We start from the raw sequence: 25,803 nt of genomic DNA, 5'->3' as shown, positions 1-25,803 counted from the left end.
TCCAGCTCTGATGGGAGGCTGACTCCTGTGGACTGCGTTACCTGTGATCTCAGGCCATCTTGCTTCTGGCTGCTTTTATCTAGTGAGAGGCACCAGCAGGAGGCAGCAGGCAAGAGGTTTCACTATTCTCTCGTTCTCTCCCTGCTTGGATTGGATGGTTCTTCACAGCCTACACCTCTCTGCTGCTGTGTCTCCGGGCAGCTTACCCCTCTCCCATGGCTCCGGCTTTCCACAGACTCTGTGGATACAGTCCCTTGCTTTGCTCCCTCTGGCTTCTGCCGTTGTTCGCCTCTGGGTGACTAAACAACCCTTGTGGGTTCCTTTAACCTCTGCTATGTAATCGCTTCTTAATTACCTTTAGATTCTCATCGGATGTGTATTGAAAGTTTCGATGAACACCTGGTACACTATATGGTATAACTCTATGGAATTCATTTATTCATTAAAAAGCATAACAAAATCAATACTATGCAACCCTATTCCAAATATGGGAGGTTTAATGCAGGTAAAATACTCATACCAAATTTGTGAAATAGAGGAATGGTCTAGACTCTAGAAACTTCTTCCCTGACACTTTCAGAAAGTCTCACTCATCTAATTTCCCTCAGTGCTCTTCCCTCTGCAATGTTCACAAAGCGCACACTTTCCCCTTCCTCAAAGCCTCTGTTCATGCTGTTACTCTAGATGGAGTGGTCCTCCGGTTTCCTCCCTACTGCTAAGATCAGGCTGCAGTCCTTCCTCCTTCCTGAGTTCTTGGAGCCCACAGCCATCTCTCCTTAGAAATACTGGAGCTGCACCGTTCAATATGGTAGCCAGTATCCACATATGGCTGCTTAAATGTAAATTAAAATGAAATTAGAAACTCAGCCCCTGAGTCACACTAACCACATTTCAAGCATTCAGTAGCCACAGGTGGTCAGTGGCTACTGCACTGCGCAGTGCAGAGCTAGAATATTTCCATCATTTCAGAAAGTTCTACTGGACAGAGCTGTTCTAGAGCACTTAATTATGTACGATTCCAGTGAGTATCAAATCATAAATACTCTTGTACTGTTCTCCAATTGCAGAGTCAATGAAAAACAAGGAAGAGTCTTTGTTCTGAGTCCAAACAGTGCTGGGCACGCAGGAGATGCTTAGCGGATACACATGCTGACCTAGGTAATGACCATGACTATTCTCAGTAGAACATTAAAACACAAGGAACATTAAAACACATTCCATTCCATTAATAATGGAAGCAAGGGTATAATAATGGTAGAGAATGGACAATTTGCTGGTAGTTGTGGTAGGGATTCTTCTAGTCCCACAATAATACAGTAAGTGCCCTACATACGAACGAGTTCTGTTCTGAGAGCACGTTCGTAAGTCCAATTTGTTCGTAAGTCCAACAAAGTTAGCCTAGGTACCCAACTAACACAACTGGCTATATAGTACCATACTGTAATAGGTTTATAATACTTTTCACACAAATAATACATAAAAACAAACAAAAAAATAAAGAAAACATTTTTAATCTTACAGTACAGTACCTTGAAAAGTACAGTAGTACCAGCTACATCACCACTGCTTGTACGCTTGCTTCTGGACATCCTGGGTTTGAAATAAAGATACTGTACTACCATACTCTATATAGTACTGTACAGTAAAGTACACAAAAGCACAACCACTTGTAGAGGATGCAAGCACGTGACAATGTATGCCAGACACGTGAACTAACTTACGTGACTGGACATGTGAACATACGTTCACATCTTTGAAAGTTCGCAACTTGAAGGTTCGTATGTAGGGTACTTACTGTAAAGGCAAAAACTCTGTTTTATAAAATGTCCTCCTTATGTACTCATAAAGAACCTCGAAACATTAGGAATGATTCTTTAACAAGTTATATATCCTGATCAAGTGAAATCATCAAAAGGACCCAAACGCACAGCTATCTATAGAAGCTTCTATACCATCCTCTAGACTTGTTCACAGACAATGAAAACCTGTCTTTAGGTGTTGGTACACTAATGACTGTCATTCTGGTTGACAAAGAAACTGGCCTCTGTCAGAAGCAATTTAATGGCAGTGATAAAGCTATATATCTTATACAATGCCCTCTTGCTCATCTCGCTGGCTTGAGATGACTACAGAATTTTTAACAGAAATTCAGTGTTTGGCTGATTGGAATAGCCTTATAAAACACATACTTCCACCTTTTACTAATCTCTGAAAAGAATGTGTTCTTAGATGTGGATCCGTTTCCTGTCTACCATTTATTCAGATCCATGACAAATCTTTGCAAAAATCTCTCTTTGAATCCTATAGCCACTCTGTGAGCTAGGTATTTTTGTTCTCATTCGATAGGAGAGAAAACTTACTCTCAGAGAGGATGTGACATTTGCCTCATAGGTGGGGAGGGACAGAGCTGGGATCACAACCTAGACTCTTTGACTCTGAGGCTCGTTCTTTGGGTCACTTTGTGATAGTTTATCCTAATATCAACAAAAGTAATGCTGGGAGCGGGGAGCTGGCAGAGGACAGGGCGTGGTGTGCAGCCTCACAATGTCGCTTTGTGATCTCTCTCCTCAGTACAGCCTCTTGTCCCTCTCAAAGCCTTTTCTGATCTTCATTTGAACAACCTTCATCAGAAGAGACCCGGGATGGGCGACCCAGTGAGGGAAGCACACCCAGGACACTTGGAGCCTATCCCTGCAGCTTTTTTTTTTTTTAAATAAATTTATTTATTTATTTTGGGCTGTGTTGGGTCTTCATTGCTGCACAGGGGCTTGTTGCAGTGCGCAGGCTTCTCATTATGGTGGCTTCTCTTGTTGTGGAGCATGGGCTCTAGGTGCACGGGCTTCAGTAGTTGTGGCACACGGGCTCAGTAGCTGTGGCTTGCGGACTCTAGAGCAAAGGCTCGGTAGTTGTGGCGCATGGGCTTAGTTGCTCTGTGGCATGTGGGATCTCCCCGGGCCAGGGCTCGAACCCATGTTCCCTGCATTGGCAGGCAGATTCTTAACCACTGCGCCCCCAGGGAAGCCCCCTGCAGCTCTCTTATTTGACATAAGACAAGACCTACTGTAAGTAAAGGTCAGGACTGCTTCCTGGTCAGGTGACTGCACCACCCCTTCAGCACATTTGATACACATACTCTCATGATTCCTAAACCTGCATGTTCTGTGCCGAGCCTTCACTGGAGCTCCATACTCAGACACCGGACCGCTTTCTTCCATGTTTCAAAGGCACCTCAAACTTAACGTGTTCCAAACTGACCTCTTCACTTCCCAGCCCAGCCTCTGCCTCACACTCCCCCTTGCAGGCTCCTCCACCTGTGTAGCAGCTCAGGCCAGCAGCCTGGACTCACCCTGGATTTCCCCTTGGCCACACCCAATCCATCAGCAAGGCCTGTTGGTCCTACCTGCAAACAAAGTCACCCTGTTGTCCTTGTTCAGTGGCCACCACCCTAGTTGTAACCATCACCTGTTCTCACTAGGATTTCTGCAAAAGTCACTGACCTTCCCAGTTCCATCCCTGCCCTCGTCCAATCCATTTTCCACACAGCTGCCAGCATGATCTTTCAAAAATGTAAATGAGACCTCATCACTCCTCTGCTTAAAATCCTTTCATGGCTTCTCATTACACTTATTGAGACTCTATTCCAAATCCTGACTGTGGCTCTGAGGCCCTGCAAGATCTGGCCCTTGCTGTGGCCAGGCCACGTGACTTTCCCTTGAGGTCCAACCTGTGGTCTGTGTTCAGTTCCCAAGTAATGCTAACGTCTTTTGTGCTCCAGAGTTTAGCACACACTTTTCCATCAGCCTGCTTGTTCTTCCCCTACTCTTTACCTACCAACCCTAATTTCTCCATCTTGTCACCACTTAAATGTCACTGTTACGCCCCAGTCTAACTTAGAGCCTCTCTTTGCATTTTCAATTTTTCCTTCATTACCCTTGACACAACTTTACAGTACACACACACACACACACACACCCCCATTTCCGGTGGCTAGGACCCCGGAGAGGGATGTGCTAACTGAACAATGCTGCAGGGGGCAGTGCAGTACAGCTCCTTTGGAGATGCCCCTCTGGCACCAGACAATGGTGGCCACTCTTCCAAATCTAACGAAGTCTCATGTAACTTTTGCCGTAGACTGTTTCCAACAACCAGTGGCCAACTTTGTGATATTCCTACTGGCTTTCATTAGGTCCAGATAATTCCTAATTTCCTGCTAATCTTTATCCTTTGCTTCTTTGAAACCAAATTTGAGTCCCTACAGAAAGCAAACCTGAAACCTTGAAAACAAATGTGAGTCTCTATAGAACTTGAAGTTTTACACCTGTGATGATGTACTTTTTTGTTTTTGTTTTTTTTTGCTTCAGTTCCAACACTCTCCCTTGCATGCCTTTTCTTTCTGCCATTATAGTCAAAACTGGTCACCAGATGATAAAATAAATGGCAAGAAGAGAGGACAAAGCAGAATAACTGTAAACAAGGGAGCACAATTACCTTAGAATATGAAGAAAGATTGCTGATTGGTGGAAAATATTCCGGAGTAGTCCCATGTTAACGGGCTGCGTGTACACTAAGGTGTGCTGTAACAGCCCACTGGATGACAGAGTGGGGAAGTGCTCAGAGAAGGGATAAAATAGAGGTTAGTAATACTATATGGATAGTTATAGGTCTAAACAATCTTTTTAAAGGAAACATTTAAGAAAGAAGTAGTTATAATGAATCAGTGCCTTAGGGGGTGGCATTAAATGAGATGAGACTATATTTATATGCAGGCTTCTTTCTTTCCTCACATTTACTTCCCCCTCAGGTTCTAAAAATCACCTAGGGCAGGGACCATTTCTACGCTGTTCCCAACTGTAACTCTAGTACCTGGCATGGAACTTGGGGCAAACGAATGACGAAATATATTCACAGGGTAGCCACAGTTATAGCTACACACTTAGCATGGTGTCTACGAGCAGGGCTTTGGAGAGAGCCTGGGTTCAAACCCTTGCTCTGTCACTTCTTAAATTGTGTGATCTGGTTTAAGTCTCTTCAATTCTCTGTGCCTCAGTTATTTTATCTGCTGAAAAGGGATAATAATAGCTCCCGTCTCATACAGTTGTTGGAAGGATACAATGACAGTGTAAATGGAGTGCTTAGAACAGAGCTGATACATAAGAAACATAATGAATGATATATTTTGGAATATTCATTGGGCTGAAGGATCCTTGAAGGCAGACACTATCTTGGGCCTAGTACAGTACCTAGCATATACTAATATGCTCAGTGAATGAATATCCAATCGAATACTTTATGAGCTGCCCTTATAAGGTCTGGGAAGGAGTTCCTAAGCTGAAGCCACTCTCCTACCTTTGGAGACACCCAATCACCTTTTCCTCTCCACCTGGGGAGTGGGATTTCCACCACAGTCAACACTTCCTACACCTGTATCAAGGGACAAAGAAGTCAACTCTTTCCCAGTCTTTTCTTTCTAAGCCCAGGGCTTGAATAGGACAGGCTCCCCAGAGTCTAAGTAATAATTATTTCAATTATCTTTACTGTCACGGCACTTTGTATCTACCAGGAACTATTTTAAGGATGAGGAAACTCAAGTACTGGCAATTCTTAACCCCAGTGCTGGGTTAACTCAAGGGACCAGTTGGGTCCCAGTGCAACTGTCTCTCACAGTAAAAACTGCCAAACCGTCATAATTTCAGCTCTTATTACGCTGCAGAGAAGAAAACAAAAGGATGACTTAAAGATTAAAATTGTGACTATTCCACTATGGAGTAACTCGTTAAGCTGTTGGAAACTCAACGTTCAAGCCCTTTAAACCCAGTTTTGTCTCCAGACCATTTAAGATAAAAAGCAAAACCCCAAGAACCCCAGGTGGAGTCAAAGCCTGTTTGTACTACAGAAGTGAAAATGGCAACGTGTGTCATGAGGGACACGGTTTTTTAGCACAGAGCATTTTGCCACAAAGGACGGGTGATTAAGGAGTTCATATCTGTGGTTGTGAGATCACCAGAAAGTCTAAATAAAAGTCTACGGGGAAAAAAAAAAAAAAAAAAAAAAGTCTACGGAGGTCAGGTGGGCATCACCGTCCTTTTCTGTCCTCTCAGTGAGGTGGAGAACTGCTTTGACTGCACGTGTTTCTTCCTGGAAGAATTCAAGGTGGCATTTACCCCTTTCAGGTGTTGTAGAAAAGCGGATTAGAACTCCTAAGAACCAGTGCGTCAGCCTTCTGGAAAGGGAACATGATTCGCTCATTCCAAAAAGACTCTGGTGAGTCTTCTGCAGCTGCCCCACTTGTCCAGTTCCAAGGACTGCACTGTTTATCACTGAGTCCTAATACCTAGCCTAATAGTACCTAATACTATGTGTCAGCACATAGTAGGTACTCAACAAAAATTGTTGAATCAGTGAATGAATAAGTATGTTCATTCCATTTTCATACCCTGAAGCACCTATTATAATATTAGACACAGTCTATACTCAGTAGGTAATCTGTCCAAAAATCTGATGGGAAAGATTGGGTAGCATTTACACCTTGCAGCGCCCATTAGCATTTTGAAAAGGCAAGTAAAGACACACAGGTCGTTAAAACATTACCTCTGGCACTTTCTTAAGGTCTGAAGGGACTGCGGTGATGGGTATTCCTCACTTTCCTGCCCTAGCACACACAGACACATGTGTGTGCACAGACATACTCAAATATGGATCCCTCGATGACCTCGACACGAGAAAACAACTATTTGCACATTTGCTAGTCCTGGCTTTGTTTATACAGATTCTACGGGGAGGAGTAATTATTCGTGAGCCTTTTAAACAGATGTAAGAGACATTTTTCAGTTCATTCTGTGAACAAATGTGATGAGCCCAAGACCCTGCTAAGAAATTCCAGCCTGAAGAACGAGATAAATAAATATAAATGAATTCATTTGACTGAGTGACATGTTCATTTAATTAAACCAGAAAATCATCTCTAAAAATGATTGTCCCTGACAAAGAAGCAGAAACTGGTCTTCAATTAATAAATTTCTAACAGTGCTTCTGTGGGCAGAGAGGAGTCTCCAGTGAAAAAGTAAGTGGGTAGTGGGGAGAAGTTGGGGAGAAAAAAAGAGGGAAAGGGAGAGAGGAAGCAGAAAAGCTAATGCATATCTAAAATTTCAGAACTAGAAAGAAAATTACAAGCCATTTATTTACGGCTAAATATATGTCAAATCCTGCTAGATCAAAATTATTATAGTAAAACTCTTTGTGTAACAAAACAAATATCTAAGCCTCAGGAGAGGATCAATTAATTTCAAAAAAAATACAAAATAATTTTAAGTCAATGAAATTTATTCTATTATTTCATCTCTTCCTCCCTTCCATGGTGTGGTCTGAATTTTAGGGACTCAAATAACAAAAATCAAATTTCCCAATACTTAGAAGAATAAATATCCACATATGTAGTTTATAGTAAACACGATTCATGACAACCAACCAACGTGATAGGAAAGGGATGAACTGAAAAGTATAGTCAAATGCTTCTCATATGTTTTCAGACTCTCCTTTTACTACCCTCATCAATGTTTAATGGTTTTTAGTGCTAAACATCCGTTTCACTTCTCTGGCGTAGCTTGGAAAGAGTGAGCCTTCAGATGTGTAAATCAAAGCCCCATCACGTCTTACATAGCAGACACTTGAAACCTTGGAGGTCACTGTTAATAATTTTCTGTGCGCTCATTTATGCCAAATCAATTTCAATTAAATCAATTAAAATGGCAACTAGCGAAATTTCACGTCATTGATCTAACAAGATTAAGATTACTCAGGATATTTGGGGGCATCAGGAAATGCTGGCCTGGCATCTCTGCTTCATTATGATGTCAAGTTGGGAGATAAACAAATCTGATTTCTTAGTGCCCCCAAATCTCAGGTACGCAGGAGGCGGCCCAGCAAAACCACGCACCTCCCATTCCTAGCAGCCCCAACTAATGGAAAATGGGGGATGGGCAGTGATAACTATGTGTCAGAAGCAAGCTATTAAGAGAAATCTTTTATTTGAACAGTCTCAAGTGTTAACATTTAAAAATGCATCGGCATCAAGAGTTTTTTATACAAGAAAAAACTGCATCTTTGAAAGAAGAGATACTTCACAGCAGGCAGGTAGGCTGGAAAGAAGGGGCACTGGTTTTGAAGACAACTAGTTATCTTACCCACTGTGGTGATTAATTTTATGTGTCAACTTGACTGAGCCATGGGGTGCTCAGATATTTGTCAAATGTTATTCTGAGTGTGTCTCTGAGGGTGTTTTTTGGATGAGATTAACATTTGAATAGGTAGACAAATAAAGCAGATTGCTCTCTCCAGTGTGGGTGGGCCTCAACCAATCAGTCAAAGGCTTGCACAGAACAAAAAGGCTGATCCTCCCTCAAGTAAAAGGGAACCTCTCCTGCCTGACTGCCTTGAGCTGGGACATTGGGTTTTTTCCCTGCTTTTGGACTTGAACTGAAACACTTGTTCTTGGGTTTTCAGCCTGCCAGTTTTTGGATTGGAACTATATCATTGGCTCTCCTGGGTCTCCAGCTTGTTGGCTGCAAATCTTGGGACTTCTTAGCCCCCATAATCATGTGAGCCAATTCCTTATAATCAATCAGTCAGTCATTCAATCAGGCAGTCAATCCATCTCTCTCTCCCCCTCCCTCTCTGTCCCTGCTTATATATGTACCTCCTATACAATATTATATATCTATCTCCTATTGGTTATGTTTCTCTGAAGAACCCTGTGCACCCACTTTTTAACTGTGTGGCACTGCAGCTCTCTGGGCCTCAGTTTCTTTATCTGTAGAATGGGGTTCATGATCTTTACCTTGCAAAATTATTGTATGGACTAAATATGGAATTTAAAATGCCAAATGTGCAAATAGGTGCACAATCAATATTAGCTCCATTAGAGCTAATATTGTGATAAATTGGTAACCTGTGCCTCTGTACAGAAATAAAAACAGTATCTAACACTAATATTAGGTATTAATGATTTTGAAAATGGCTGCCAACGATGAAACCTCCATGATTTCCAATATGAATACCTAAACTGTTCTTGGTGGAGCTGAAGCCAGTACTTTTCTGTCTCTCCTCCCCTCTTCTAGCTTTACTGGAGGTCCTGCCACGACAGCTTTGCCCTGATACCTGCTACGTGCAGGAAATAGTGGAGGCTCTGTGTAAAGTACCTTCTTTGTTGCCCTGTGGGATTGACTGCCCAGGAGAACTTGTTTCATTTCACCTGGGGAATTGTAGATGAGGGATTTCAGTGGTGTTGTCTCCTGAGAACTGCAGATAAAGGGCCACTTTCTTAGATCTTGAGGACCTCACCTGCAAGGTTAGGTGAGAGTGTCAGATGGGCTCCATTCCATTTTGGACTTTAAGATGAGATACCCTCATGCACTCCAAGGGCCGAAGCCTCCCTCTGAGTTCACACGGTTACGACAAGCAAACTCATTAAGCCCAAAGGGAGTTTTTCTCTGATGCTACAAGAGGGCTGAGTACCTGGTGCACTGGGTGTGCTGAATCTACACAGTGCTGGGCCATGGCCCTCAAGCTTTCATAAGCGTAAGAGTCATCTGGGGATGAAGCTGTTTAAAATACTGACGCCTGGCTCGAGAGCCTAACTTGACAGTTCCAAGGTAAGGTCCAGAAATCTACATTTTGAAGAAGCATGCCCTGAAAATTCTGCTGCGGGGGCGGGTCATGGATTTGAGGGGGCAGACTGTGGTGCAGAGGAGGGAAGGATGCTACTTTACAACCCTCTCATTCACTGGGTCTCGATCTACCATCCTAGGTTGCCTGGGCTCTTGAGTTGACTTCTCTCCATCCCCAACTGCCACCACCCTCACTCAGGCTGTCATCATCTTCTGCACAGATTAATGCAGCAACTTCCTGACTGGAGATCTGGCCCCCTGTTTTTCCTTCTCCAGCGCATCTTCTCTTCTTTTGATACAAAAATCTGATCAGGATAGTGTCTGGTCCCAAACTCTTCAGTGTCTCCCCACTGTCTCTAAATCCCTTAAGGAGAGCAAACAAACAAGGCATTCATATCACCACTGGGTCCCTTTCCAGCCTCACTTCCTGCTGGCTTGCTTCCCTTCTTACTCACTCCCCACCCTCTAATCATACCAGCCATCTTCATGTTCCTGGAATGCACCAAGCTTCCTTCTCAACCTTGACCTGAGAACAGGCTGTTCCCTCCCACCGGGACATCTTCCCAAGCCCCACTTGCCCTGGTTAATGCGTCTTCCTCTTTTAGATCTCAGCTTCCTGAGGGAGGTTTTCCTGATCCCTCAGAGTCAGGGAATTCCCTCTGCTTCCTCACGCCCCAAAGTGTAATTAACATCCCCTTTCACATCACTCACCATGTTACTATGATTCTTTCTTTGATGAGTGCCTTCCCCATTAAAACACAAAATCCATGTATGTGAGAACCAGGTCTGTCTTGCTTACTGAATTTCACAAACATCCAGTAAAGATGGACACATGGCAGGCACTCAGTAGTAAATCTATGATTTGTTAGTAAATATACTTTAATGGCATGGTATACCTCTCCAAAGCTTTTATCATCTTGGCAATTTTATATTTGCTCTATGATTAAAGAGAAAATAAACACACCCTGCTAACTATAGCACCTAGCTTAATTCAGAAGTCACTTACTCTTGGAAACTTTCCTGATACATTCCTTTTTTTTTTTTTAACATCTTTATTGGAGTATAGTTGCTTTACAATGTTGCGTTTGTTTCTGCTGTATAACAAAGTGAATCAGCTATTCATGAAAGGATGCTCAACATCACTAATCATTAGAGAAATGCAAATCAAAACTATAATGATATACCACCTCACACTGTCAGAATGGCCATCATCAAAAAATCTACAAACAATAAATGCTGGAGAGGGTGTGGAGAAAAGGGAACCCTCTTGCACTGTTGGTGGGAATGTAAATTGATACAGCCACTATGGAGAACAGTATGGAGGTTCCTTAAAAAAACATTCCTCCTAAATCAGGTGACCTTCCTACATGATTCTAGAATTCTACATTTACCTCTGTTACTCCTCATGTCTCTTTCACTTGACTTCAAAGTCAAGGAATGTCACATTCATCCCTGTATCCCTAACACATAGCATATACTGCTGGGTACCTGGTAAAATCTCAATAAACATTTTTTAGATGAATTACTGAATGATTATTGCTACTATAAAGGGATAAAGAAACAAAAAAGGGATATGAAGAATGGAGGGGTTATTTCAGAGATGAACTGAAGATTTTAATTCTTGGCTGGGCCATTCATAGTACAGTGTATGTATGCGGTGCCTTCTAGAATTGGCATGTAGAAACTTGGATGCAAGGAGAACCTTGAACATCTACACTATGTAGAACTTTACTCCAGGCACTGAGAATTAGTGGCCTCAAAGAAAAAAGCCACATAGAAAGTAGATCATGTACAATCTTAAGGACAGAAATTCTAAAGCACATAGATGGCACATTTCTCTATTTCTTCTTAGAAAAGCCAAAACAGCTCACTGCATCCTTGAAAATGGCTTTGATTTTCTCTCATCAGGTCCACATGCCATTGTCTTATTACAACAGCCTTTCTAAAGGCCCATAGGAGATTTGAATACCATAGAGCCAAGATTTCAGGGTCTAAACATACCCCAAAGAAATGAACCAATGTCAGCTGTGGAAAACCCATATATCATCTTTCTTCAGTGCAATATCAGCCATTGAAGATTCTCCAAATCCACAGTCAAACCACAAGGTGACATAACAATGCAATTTCATGGCCATCTTAAATTGTCCAAACAAGAAACATCAAATATATACATATTTTTTGGCTGTGCCACATGGCTTGTGGGATCTTAGTTCCTCAACCAGGGATTGAACCTAGGCCCTCGGCAGTGAAATCGTGGAGTCCTAACCACTGGACCGCCAGGGAATTCCCTCAAATATATTTTTAATTTCATTTAGTATATTTAATGAAAAGGCATCAATGGTAAAGAATTTCAAGGTTGGTGATTTCTGCAGAGGCAGACATGAAGCATTTGGAGTCTTTGTGGTTCCCTTATGGGAACTCTTCACCATGCAAAAGATGCCATAAAACATTGAGTTGTGAAGAAGTAATGACAAGGATAATTCCTGATAGAGCATGTCCAAATTAGAAAGATGTGTGAACACGTCTACCATACGCTAGTTAGAGGGACCATCGCGGTACTCGGAATAAGCAGATTATTTCTCAGCCATGAAGACTGCAACAGATTAAAGGCAAGGGTCCACTTCAAGCCTCATTTCAAACAAAACACCTTCTTGAATGAACTGGCCACAATGGACTCCAGGATGAAAATGAAATAGGAATGGATGCTAGCTAGGGTGTACCTGTCACAATGCTAACTCCTACTAATGAACTGATGTGTGAGCTTAATACTCCCCCAAAGAAGCCTGTGTTTACGAGCCTTATATTTAAAGACCTAAGTCTTTAAATATAAAGCTCATACCAAGGAGAATTTTTCTGAAGGCTCAAAGACCTGACAAAATTAGAAATATTCCTAGCCGCAAAATTTGTGTAACAGGGTGTGAAGACTTGGAAATGTATTGCGGGTAAAGCCCAAGAAGGTAGCAGGTTGAAGAAATGCTGTCTTGGAGGCAACTGGGAAAGGTCATAATCAAATAACGCTGAGTGAAAAAGTGTCAATGAAAGACCCCAGTGACAGAAGAATAATTTGCTTTTAGGAGGGAAATAACGTTGTCAGAAATATATTTAAATTAACTTTGGCAATAGAAGTGGGAAGTTAATTAAAGGAGAGTGAATGGGGCAGAGCAGAGACTAGAGATCAAATAATAACTAGTAGGTTATTCTAATGGCCTGGGAAGGAGCCAATGAGGGATGATTTAACACAGTGGCAAGGATGGGGATGAGATAGGGAATGACTGGAAAGCCATTTTACAAGCAGAATTCAGAGGGTTTGGTCACTGATTACACATGAGTAGGGTGGGGAAAGGAGTGACTCTAAGCCTTCTTCATTTAGGTGATGGTGTGAGGAAGGCATTAATAACCTTGAGAAGTAACACAGGGAGGAGAATTGGCTCGGGAGATGGTGAGAAAGACGATGGGGTTGACTTTGGATATTTTAAATTTGAGATGTCAGTGGAATATTCAGAGGTTCACATCTTTTAAGCTTCATAGAGGTCTAAGATGTATTTGAAAGTAACTTTGAAGTAGGGGATGGTTAAAGCGATGGGAGTGGGTGAGACTCTTCAGAGAGCATGCAAAATGAGAAGAGCTGAGAGGACCCATCTCCAGGGGGCATCAACATTTGGGGAGTGGTAGAGGAAGGCGGCAAGCCACCTGCCCGAGGAGGAGCCACTAGAAACAGAAGGGGAGAACCAAGAGAGTCATTATCACGCTCATGGAAGAGATGAACACCAAGGAGGAAAAGCTTAAGGCTATCCAATGATGAAGCAGCAAAGCCGAGTATGAAGAGAACTGATATGTGAGCATCAGATTTGTAACACCAGTGGCACAGCTGAATAAAAGATGTGGAGGAGCCTGGAAATTAAATAGTGTAATTTGAGAGATACTAGAAAGGGCCATCAGACATACCTCATGAACGCATAAGAGGGAATTTGACCGGCTCATGTTTTCTCTCCCGGGAGCTGCAAATATTATTAGATTTTCTTCCTCAGAAAAGAGACAAAGGAAGCGTTTCTCAATGACAACTGGGGAAAACCATATCCTACTGCCTGTACATTGATGCTAGAATTTTTTAGTTGAATTAATGAGTGAACTGTAAACACACTTGACCTAAATTTACCTTGAGACAATTTATTAGAAACTCCCAGGAAAGCAGGGCCCTCTTAAAATAATGGTGGCTCTAAGAAGTGCTAGGTAGGACATCTGCAAAGACGCAGTGATTTTCAGAAAATCTCCAGTATTTTTATATGTATTAAAGCCAGTCTCTAATGCTGTTATTCTATTTTTATTATCCTAAGAATACTGGCCTGGCAGTTTCTTATGAAGTTTAATGTATACTTATGATTCATCCCAGCAATCCCACTTCTAGATACTTAGCTAATGAATGAAAACTGATGTTTATACAAAACCTGTATGTGAATGCTTCTAGTAGTGTTATTAGTAGTTGCCAAAATTGGAAACAACCCAGATGTCCTTCAACTGGGGAACGGATAAACTGTGGTATATCAAACCAATTCAATACTAAACAGTGAGCATGAATGAACAAGTGACACACACCCTCAGCTTCGGTAAGTCTCAATGCATCATAGCAAGTGAAAGCAGCCAGATTTCATGATTTCCTTTATATGACATTCTGGAGAAGGCAAAACTAAAGGAACAGAAAACATGTTGGTGGCTTCCAGAGGCTGGAGGTAATGAGAGGGGTTGACAACAAAGGGGTACCAGGGAGAGTATTTTTTTGGAGTTATGGAACTGTTATATCTTGACCGTGGTGGTGGTTATACAACTGTATGCATTTGTTAAAACTTGCAGAACTGGGCTTCCCTGGTGGCGCAGTGGTTGAGAATCTGCCTGCCAATGCAGGGGACACGGGTTCGAGCCCTGGTCTGGGAAGATCCCACATGCCGCGGAGCAACTAGGCCCGTGAGCCACAACTGCTGAGCCTGCGCATCTGGGGCCTGTGCTCCGCAGCGGGAGAGGCCGCGATAGTGAGAGGCCCGCGCACCGCGATGAAGAGTGGCCCCCGCTTGCCACAGCTAGAGAAAGCCCTCGCACAGAAACAAAGACCCAACACAGCCATAAATAAATAAAAAAAAAAACAAAAAAAAACTTGCAGAACTGTACACTAAAAATAGTGAATTTTACTGTATGTAAATTATACCTTAATAAAAACAATGAGAAAAAAGAATATCAGCCTGGGAATTAAGAGACTCGGATCTAGCTTCAGTTATGCCACTGACTAGCTGTGTAACCACAGACTATCCTCTAACCTTCTTTGGGTCTTGGTGCCCAAAACTGTAAAGTGAGATTGGAAACTTTCTCAAAGAGTCTATTGCTGTGTTCTACAAAGACTTCCTTCTTTAAGCAAGGTGGTGGACCAGATGGCCTATTTCAATTCAGATGGCCTACTTCAGTTGCTAAAGTATCATTGTGAGGGTGACTGGACTAAAATACTCAATCTGTACACATGGTTCTGAAAAGCCTTCTTGGATTAGAAAATAGTGTTCCTAATTTGTGTCGTGGAGCTTTGGGAAAGTCCATCTGGTCATGTAATTCTCAACTAAAATTTGACACATATATTTGTACAATGTGGAAAAAGCCCTTCGGGAAACACTAATGTTTAATGAGCTATAACTGGCCTTGGTAAACAATCATACTCTTCTTTTTTTCATTTTGTAGGCACTAATTAAAAAAGGCCTTTGAAGATGGCAGCATTTACTATCTTCGTTTGCCTTATCCTCCAGTTGGAACGTTGTTTTCTACTGCTTACATTTACCCAACCCTCAGAGTTACTATTACATTTTTACACTATCCATGCATTTGTAGCCAAGAAAGATACCGAAAACGACACCCCAGGAGTGGTTCCATACTATAGTGTCCCTGGGGTTGAGGGAAGAGTATACAGCTCAAAAGGGAAGATACTAAGAATAAAACAATAATCTTGATGATGATGAGAAAAGTTTACATTTTTGACCCTGTGAAGCAGGGTCAAACTATGGACTAGAAATTGTGTTTGTAAATAAAATTTTATTGGTACACTACTATGCCAATTCATTTAAGATTGTCTGTGGTTGTTCTCCCATGATGGGGTGGTTACAACAGACACTCTAAGGCCTACAAAGACCAAAATACTTACTATCTAGCTTTTTATAGAATAAGTCGGCCAACCCACTTTCACAGAGTATGCCATGAACTATGCTATATAGTTTCCACATAAAATCTTGTGTAATCATCACATTATTGCTATGAAATAGGAATTACTCATTTGACAGATCAGAGGTGATGAAGTTTAATGGATAAAAGTTTGTTGTGAAGTCAGACAGACCTGTACTATGCGTTTTTACTAGTTGTCTGATATTGGGTCTGTTAATTAAATTCTCCATCCTCAGTTCCCCCATATGTAAATTGAGGCTAACAACAGTACTGATTATGGTAGGGTAAATGTCAGGAGTTGATGTGACAATTAGTGCACTGCTTTGCATACAGTAAACATTTTATACTCATTAGCTATATGAGAAAGAGCTTTCAGTATCCCTGGGTGTTTTTCTTCCTAGAAATATCCAGTATTAAAGAGGTAAGGATGCCCCACATATGCTTGATTATGGATTAATTTGACAGACGCCAAAATAACTTGCACCACTTCTGTGGGTTACATAAGGCAACTTTTTCCCCTGTCGCTCATGAACTAAGCAGAAGGAAACCATAATAATGACGTTTCCAGCTCTGTACTGCATTTCCCAAAAGACAGCTGGAGGTACCCTGACACGGCTGAGTTTCCTGCAGGAATGTGCAAGCAAGTAAGACCACCAGATGGACATCCTGGCCACTCCACAGACAGGACACAGAAGACCAAAAGGCTGAATGAAGGAAGAACTACCTCAAAGGCACCAGAGGGAACGACAGTAAAGCAGGGCCAAACATTGATTATGTTGCTTGCAAATGTCAGGTAGTTACAGGGCCACTGTGAATAAAGGCAGGGAAATCAGACGCCAGCATTTTAGCTGAAGGACAGTTCTGGCTTTAGGTAATGAGCTGTTTCAGGAATTTTTGTCATGATTCATTGATAGTGCCTATAAACTGATGTATTGATTATGAATCCACCATATACATTTTTTTAAACACCTTATAGTTTTTGTCTTTGGTCGGTATCCAGAAGGAGGAGAGCAAGAAAAAGGAGGGCAGAGACTTCACCTTCCCTGTGTTCAGAAAATCCACAGTGGCTGGCTAGAGCTCTCCTAGTCCATTTGTGACTATCTTGGCCGTATTACTGTCATTGGGCTCCTGGCAACTGAGTGACAATGACTGGTGTAGAATGAAAAGCTTAAGACAAGTTTTAAAACATCAATTAAAAGTTGGAAAATTAGCCTTAATTATCTATTAGCTTATTTCTTCTAGAAACGCAGTAGAATGAGCTTTCAGATGGGTGTATCTAATTTGGAGGTCTGATTACAAACTGAGGTAACTGATTTGATGTGTGTATAATTTCTACAACCAAAAGAATGTTGTTTCCTTGAGAGGAGATCTTCAGAGCTCATTTGTTTCATTTTGGAGTTGATTTCCAAGTTTGTGGTAGGTTCTTCTGAACGCCTCTGGTGGGGATAAATAAGACTTCATCCTTTGAGGATGGGGTTCCTCTTTGGAAATGGCAGCCCGATATTTAGCTTTAGATCTTGTAAATAAAGTGGGTAATCAAGCATGGAGAAACATGGTGGGTCCAAGATAAAGATTGGAAAAAACAAATAACCCAATTAAAAAATGAGTAAAGGATCGGAATAGATGTTTACCCACAGAAGATACACAATGGTCAATAAGCACTTGAAAAGGCGTTAAACATCATTAGCCATCAGGGAAATGAAAATCAAAATCACAGCGACAGGGCTTCCCTGGTGGCACAGTGGTTGAGAGTCTGCCTGCTAATGCAGGGGACACGGGTTCGAGCCCTGGTCTGGGAGGATCCCACATGCCGCGGAGCAACTAGGCCAGTGAGCCACAACTACTGAGCCTGCGCGTCTGGAGCCTGTGCTCCGCAACGGGAGAGGCTGCGATAGTGAGAGGCCTGTGCATCACGATGAGGAGTGGCCCCCGCTTGCCACAGCTAGAGAAAGCCCTCGCACAGAAACGAAGACCCAACACAGCCAAAAATAAATAAATAAAATAAATAAAAAAATAAAAATGCTATTTCCTTAAAAAAAAAAAAATCACAGCGACATACCACTTTACACATATTAGAATGGTTATAATAAAAAAGACAGACAATAACAAGTGTTGGCAAGGATGTGGAGAAATTGAGACCCTCATACACTGCTTGTGGGAATATAAAATGGTACAGCTGCTGTGGAAAACTGTCTGGCAGCTCCTGTAACTTATACTGGGAGTTACCATATGACTCAGTAATTCCACGCCCAGGTATATAACCAAGAGAAATGAAAACAGGTCCACACAAAAATGTACATTCAAAATAGCATTATGAATAATAACCAAGATTCAGAAACAATACAAATGTCCAACTGTTGAATGTATAGGTAGAGCGTATATTGCATATAAAATGCAAATAAAATGTGGTACATTCATACGATGAAATACAATTTGGCAATAAAAAGAAATGAAATACTGATACATGCTTACAACATGAGTAAACCTTAGAACCATTATGCTAAGTGAAAGTAGCCAATTGCAAAATACCACATATCGAATGATTCCATTTATAGGAAATGTCTAGAATAGGCGAACAGAGAGAAAGTAGATTAGTGGTTTCTAAGGGCTGGTAGTTGGGGGGGCCTTGGGAGGAAATGGGGAATGACTGTTAATGGGTACCAGGTTTCTTTTTGGGGGTGATGAAAATGTTTTAAAATTAATTGTGGTGACGGTTGCACAACTCTGTGACAATACTAAAAATCACTGAATTTACACTTTGAGGAAACTGTATATTCTGTGAATTATTGCTCAATAAACGATATTATAAAAATAAAGCTTTCATATAAATTAATGAGGTTGATTTAATTTTGTGGCTTCTATTACTGATAACTAACTATGTTCTGTACTTACTGTCACACTGCACTGAGTGATGTATATATTTGAGCTTGTTTAACTCTTACAGCATCCCTATGAGGTGAGTAGATTTGCTGATCTCACTTTTCAGAGATCAGGAAACTGGAACACAGACAGATTAAGTAACTTCCCTGAAATAACACAGCAGTAAATGTTGGGGCCGAGATTTAAAATTCAGGCCTGTCTGATGCTAAAATTCATTCTTTCTCCTTATTTCTTTTAAAACATTTTACTCTTTTAAATAGTTAACACACACATATTTCAAGACACAAAGTGACTTAAAAAGCATATGTCCTCTATCCATCTTCTTCCCTGTCCCATAGGTAGAGTTTGTATTAGCTTCTTGTGCATCAGCATTTTCTTATGTAAACAAAGCACATGCAGATATACATTACTATTTCTCCCTCTCTCATTCGCAAATGCAGTATACTCTCTACCTTGTTCTGCACCTTGTTTTTTCCAATTCACCTGGCATCTCAGAGATCCTTCCATATTACTATTCTTCACTTTTGCGTTTATAACTTCCAAGTATACTCCAGTGCCTGGATGTACCATAACTCATTTAGCTGGTCTCCTAACGATGGACACTTAGGTTCTTCCTAAACTTTTGCGATTCAGTTAAAGCTCTGAAATTGCCTCCAAAAGTAAGAAGGAAACATGTAAGAAATACAGTCATTTGTGAAATAAGTCCCTTTCCTCAAAAACTGGCTACTTTGAAGGCAACAACCCTCATTTAAATGTGTTACTTGGAAAATATTTCTTAAAAACAAATAAAATTTAATTGCATTACACCAGAGTCACTGTCCCATGTGAGCTGGGAAAGAAAATGTACCTCTAGAGACTGGAGGGGTGAGTTACACTCTTTAAGGGGAAAGTTCACGGATTTCTGAAAACTAAGTAACATTCTAAGACACTTGTTTGTACTTATTTAGCATATTATTTCCACTGATTAATATCTTCCGAGATGAGGAATCAAATATTCAATACCGAATCACGTATCACCCCCCTGGTACACTTCCTTATGATATGTATGTTAAGCCATTCAGTTCAGTTCACTTGGGTGGAATGGAGTTACAGTTCTTATAATAGCAAACCTAGACCCAAAATATTTTAAGGCCACTCCAGCTGTCTTTAGAACTTCTATTATCAGTCACAAAAACGACTTGTCAATTTTTGTTTCACTCTTTTTAAAAAGAAACCATCACTTCAATAAGGCAATAGATTTTCAAAAGCTGTCTGACATGAAATGAGTTTGAACATTAACATGGAAAGGACAAGCAATAAAAAAAGGTAGTATGAGTGCAGACAAAATATCCAAGAGCTAGAGAATGTGATCTCTTCTAAAGGGAATGGAATGAAAGAATTCTAAAGGCAAAGCTTTTCAAAGCTAAAGAAAATGACAACAACTGAATTGAAAAGGCTGAACTTAGCATTATCTACCCAGAACACAAACATATATTTAGCTTAATAGAGTTGAGTACTATCTCAGGAAAAATCTTATATATTATGAATCTAGGGCAATGAAAGCTGTAGAAAATGATTTTGCAAAGCAAACACACTGCAGGCTGACAGTAGCAGAGGGGAAAAAAAAAAAGTCCAAGGTGCACAGGATGAGCTCAGGTTTCATTCTATATATCACCAAGGGAGGAAAACAAAAGAGGTGAAGAAACCCCAGACGTTAAATAGAACAGGGCAGAACAACGCTTGTGACTGAAGCTTAAAAAATGTGAATGCATTTTCTGATTATAACCGTAATATGGATTTATAGTAGAAGATTTGGAAAATTTAGAAAAATATAAAGGAAACAGTTAAAATCACCCACAATCTCACCACCCAAAGAGACCATTATCAAAATACTGGCAAAACCATTTGCATCCCCTTTTCTGTGTGCATATAAAAATATGTTCTTTTTACAAAATTGGGCTCATATTATAAATAACATTTTATACATGGCCTTTCCCCCCTACTTCCTATTACTTCTTGAGTACTTTCCCATGTTGTCATATATTCCTTGAAGATATAATTCCAATGACTATATTATATTGTATCTTCTGAATTCAAATAGAATTATCTGATTCTCTCCATATTGCTGAACATCTAGGTTGTTTCTAATTTTTCAGTTTTATAAATAGCACCGCAATGGACATTCTTGTGATAAACCTTTGAACCTCTGTTTACTTCTTAAAAGAACTTAGAAGTATATCAGTACGTCAGATTCACATTTAAGTCACTCAGTGTACCTGTATCTGTAAATTTACCATTGGAAGTCTCTGGAGACCAATGCAAACAGTGCACATCAAATAAACAATATATTTTCATATCACTCGAAGTCTATATTTATCCTTCTAGAACAGTCATCTTTCAGGCAGTACATTACTTTCTCCAGGCAAATAGACTATTAATGGGTTAATCTAGATGCAATAACATGAAATTTGGCTGATCCAGATTTCTCCAATATCAGTATGCATGCAATTAACAACAGTCTGCAGATTGAAAAGTACCCAAGGCTCTCAAAAATATATATTTTATCATCCTTTCATTTAAAATGGTGTACAATGGTCATTAAAATAAAACAAATAAGGGTTATAGTTAATGGAGGTTGACAGCAACCAAATCTTACCTAGACATATAACTTACAGTGTAACTTAAGGTTTTCTTCAAGATCCAGCTTTATTCTGTTACTTCCAGTTATAGGGCTTTTAAGTGATTTCAACATATTGAAATTATTAATGATTCTTGTTTAGAACTATATGGTTGTAATACTGCAGTTTTAAATTCCCTATAGTCTATTTAAAAAACGATTCTATTTTTAAGATGATAAATAGGGTTCTCAAAATTTCTAGACAGTGTGTGTAAACATATATATGTATGCATTTATATATACATACATATATATATATATATATACACACACAGACAGACACATACCTCTAAAATGTTTTTCTCTCAGTGAAAAGTGAAGCAAAGCAAAACGCAACAAAAAAAATTCCACTTATACCATGGCCATATGAACTATGGAATCACTCAAATTCCAAGGCCCCCTCAAAATTGGTAGTCAGACTAAAATAGCTGGGGCTGCACTGTACAGTTGTGCAGGCTGCACACTGTACAACTCTAGGTGGTGCAATCGTATACTGAGCTATGTAACTGGTACTCTGGGGGTTGTGCAGTGCACAACCTATAGTTGTATGTGATGACCTTGAAATTAGCTCAGATAACTCTGTTTGCTTATCCATTACTTATCTGTACATCCTTCCCCCTAGTGAGCTAAGAAAAAGAGAAGTTTTAGGAGGGAAGTGGCCTTTAAATCTATATACTTTTTTTTTTAATGAAAGAAAATTCTGCAAAAAACCAAAACAAAACAAGCCAGTTTTTCCCTGGCTCCCTTCTGTCACGACGGTAAGGGTTTCTTTCCTCCCATCTCCCCTTCCATCCACCCACTAGGCAGCAGCAGAATACCTTGTGTGAGTAACTGTAGATTTCTGACTTCTTCTCGCACCTTCAGCTGGAGCACCTGTTGCAAGATGTGCTGCCGGAGGTTCTCCTGGGCAATCCCCATTCGCTCAAGCTTTTTGTCTGTAAGTCTCAGCAGGGCTCGCCCTGCAGGGTTTCAAGAAATAAAAGGAAAACCAAATGAACAATGGCTGGAAAAGGATTTCCATCTTCCTCTGGGCTGATCCTGCCATAACAGAAGTTTCCATCTAAACACAGACAGTTTAGAATAGAGGGTCCTCCATTATGCCTGCTGACTGGAATGGATAGGCAGGATGGAAAAAATCCACAAGTTTAAAAAAAGAACTTCAATTTTTATCTAATATTGGCAATCCCCAACTGACTCACACATCGAGTTAAATAAATCAGCAACATTTTAACCTGGGTATTTGGGTCACAGATTGCATGCTTCCATAGAAACAATGCTCTCTGTTGGGTGATGGGTTCTGAGGCTCACCCATAAGAGCCCATGTCACTGATAAGCCAGCTGGAGACTTAGATGCTCTAACTGTGGTTATAGAGAAACTCCGGGAGTGTTTAACCAGGCTACGATAACGTTTCTGTGAAACATGCATTTGAAGGTCCAGTTTTTTTTTTTTTTATTTTTTTTTATTTTTTTTAATTTATTTTATTTATTTATGGCTGTGTTGGGTCTTCGTTTCTGTGCGAGGGCTTTCTCTAGTTGCGGCAAGCGGGGGCCACTCTTCATCGCGGTGCGCAGGCCTCTCACTATCACGGCCTCTCTTGTTGCGGAGCACAGGCTCCAGACGCGCAGGCTCAGCAATTGTGGCTCACGGGCCCAGTTGCTCTTTGGCATGTGGGATCTTCCCAGACCAGGGCTCGAACCCGTGTCCCCTGCATTGACAGGCAGATTCTCAACCACTGCGCCACGAGGGAAGCCCTGAAGGTCCAGTTTTAATTGGCGGGCACCCACCTCCCCTGCTGCACCCCTGGTGCTAGGTTGGAGTTCCATCTTTGGCTGGTGGGAGCTACGCCTTAACCCAATCACTGGCCTAAGGCAAAAGTTCCAGCGGGGGTGGGGGGGGGGAGCGGTCTGCATGCTTCCCTTGCTACTGTGGTTTCCATCAAATTCCCGAATTCTCTCTACTCTGTGCTTGACCTGCACAAGAAATAAAGAGAATAGCACGGCCCTGTACTCTCCCTGCAACACCCCCAGTCACCAGACCTGCAGGTCTTTTTTCATTTTAATTGATGACGAACAGACAGAATCCACCAGTGATCAATGGTAAGTCTTAGGGTATACTATGATATATGCTTCAGGAACTAAATTCTCTACCTCCTCAAAAAATAAATTCAACAGCCAGAAGGTGAGGTTAATGGGCATTTTAATCTGAGGAACAGGGGAGCCTGTGTGGCCTGTGAGTAGAGACAGGTGAACAGGGAGAACCAGTTAAGAGCAACCCATGCTGTGCCTACTTCTCTTTTACCTCCCTTTAAGCTTTGCTAAATGCATCAGTCAGGAAAAATTAGGGTCCATGCTGCAGTAACAAGCAACCCCAAAATATCAGTGGCTACAACAAAGTTTATTTCCTGCTTATTCTACATGTCGACTGCAAGTCCATCCATTTTGAACATTGTTGAGCATTGTACCAGAGGGAAAAGAGAGGTGCTGGAAGGTCTCATAGTATCAATGAAATGCTCAGCCTAGAGTCATTTATAAATTTTTGGCCAGAACTAATCACATGAACTTTCCCACCCACCAAGGGTCCACACATGAACTGTGCTTCCATCACGTGCCAGGAAGGTGGTAGGGGGGAAGAGATATATTTGATGGGCAGCACTGATGAGAACCACACCAATATTGATTTGGCTCTGGACCGGTGCCTGGCAAGGAAGTGAGTGCAGGGAGTTGTGGAGGTGGGTGGTAGTCTGAAGCTTCAGTAAAATTGGCATGTGGAAGAGGAAAAAGAGGTGGGGGAAGGGGAACCTGAGGTAGCTTGGCAACAGTGGGCAGATCATGATGGCCATGAGAAAGGAAGCACAGGACACACACAGACTCAAGTAGTTCTGACTGTCTTCTGCGATAGGCAGAATGATGCTCTTTCTGCCAAAGACGTCCACGTCCTCATCTCAGGAACCTGTGAGTTTGTTATCTTATATGACAAAAGGGACGCTGCAAATGTGATTTTGTTAAGGATCTTGAGATGGGAGAGTACCTGGCATTACTCAGGTGGATCCAATCTAATCACATGGGTCCTTATAAGTGAAAGAGCAACACAGGAGAGCCAAAGAGGGGAGAGATGTGTCAATGGAAGCAGACATTGGAGAGATGCAACCACAAACCAAGGAAGGCAGGCTTCTACAAGGTGGAAAAGGCAAGGAAATGGATTTTCTCCCACACCCTCCAGAAGCAATGCAGCTCTACCTTGATTTTTGCCCCATAGGACCCATTTTGGACTTCTGATCCCTACAACTGTAAGATAATAAATTTGCATTGTTTTAAGCTACTAAGTTTGTGCTAATTTGTTACAGCAGCAATTGGCCTTGCAACTGGAACTTAACATGTTTTTAAGAAGTCAACTGAGGGACTTCCCTGGTGATCCAGTGGTTAAGAATCCACCTTCCAATGCAGGGGATGTGGGTTCAATCCCTGGTCGGGGAACTAAGATCCCATATGCCGTGGGGCAATTAAGCCTGTGTGCTGCAACTACTGAGCCCACGCACCACAACTAGAGAGAAGCCCGCGCACAGCAATGAATGATGCCCCATCCGCAACGAAGATCCTGTGTGCTGCAACTAAGACCTGACGCAGCCAAATAAACAAACAAACAAATAAATATATATATATATAAAAAAGTCAACTGATGGCTTCAGATTTCCTTTGCTATCCCTTTCCTAATTTCTGGGCACTGGCATACTCAAAGGTGCAGAGCTAAGGAGTGGTGAGTCTGAGTCCTAGGCTTCCGGGACAGCCTTGCCTTCAAGTATTCTGCTGTCAGACCTTGATCCCGAAGTGATGTTCAGAAAACACTGAATGGGACTTGGGTATCATTTACGTGGATAATTGGTCTCCAAATAGCAGATATTTAGCTCTTTCTATAGGCCCTCAACTCAACAACAAATACTGCAAAAACCCATGAAATTCAGATTATCTAATTCTCTTCCTCCTCCCCTTTCTGGTCCTATTTGGGCTGTGGTTTTACAAACTGGGACATTCAGCAGCCAGAGTTGCTGAGGTGTTGGTAAGATACTTGGGAGCTTTGGTCCTGAGAGGTTGGTTGGTCCATCATTAGTGCGCAGAGGGAGGGTTTTATTCCAGAGTGCATGGTTCAATTTCTTTGCAGACAAAGAAACAAAGATGCCCCCTTCCCCCAGGAACCTCCAGGTTCAACCGTTCCATCAATGCCTCTGACTGATCAAAATGTGGATACATAAGCCCTATCAGAATTTTATCTCCTACCTGGGTTAATAGCATCAGCTCCGAATGTACAAGTAACAAAACTCTACCAGTTATATAAGTTTGTGCATTTCACATTGTGTGGTACAAACAATTGTACCTATCAACATTTCACCTCTTATAGGCTTGACTGTTCAAGTTGTTTCA

The 25,803-nt window shown here is 41.3% G+C and overlaps 1 protein-coding gene across 3 annotated transcripts in view; it reads right to left on the bottom strand.

Moving 5' to 3' along the window:
* SAMD12 (sterile alpha motif domain containing 12) overlaps positions 1-25,803 on the bottom strand; it is a 410,789-nt gene that overhangs the window by 148,722 nt on the left and 236,264 nt on the right. For all 3 annotated transcript variants that reach the window (XM_036830029.1, XM_036830028.1, XM_036830030.1), the window contains exon 4: positions 22,206-22,346. In XM_036830029.1, coding sequence (XP_036685924.1) covers positions 22,206-22,346 — 141 coding nt within the window. The remainder of the gene's footprint in view (positions 1-22,205; positions 22,347-25,803) is intronic.

Source organism: Balaenoptera musculus, chromosome 17 (assembly GCF_009873245.2).
Source record: "Balaenoptera musculus isolate JJ_BM4_2016_0621 chromosome 17, mBalMus1.pri.v3, whole genome shotgun sequence".
Taxonomy (NCBI): Eukaryota; Metazoa; Chordata; class Mammalia; order Artiodactyla; family Balaenopteridae; genus Balaenoptera; species Balaenoptera musculus.
This window is presented reverse-complemented; position numbering and strand designations above follow the sequence as displayed.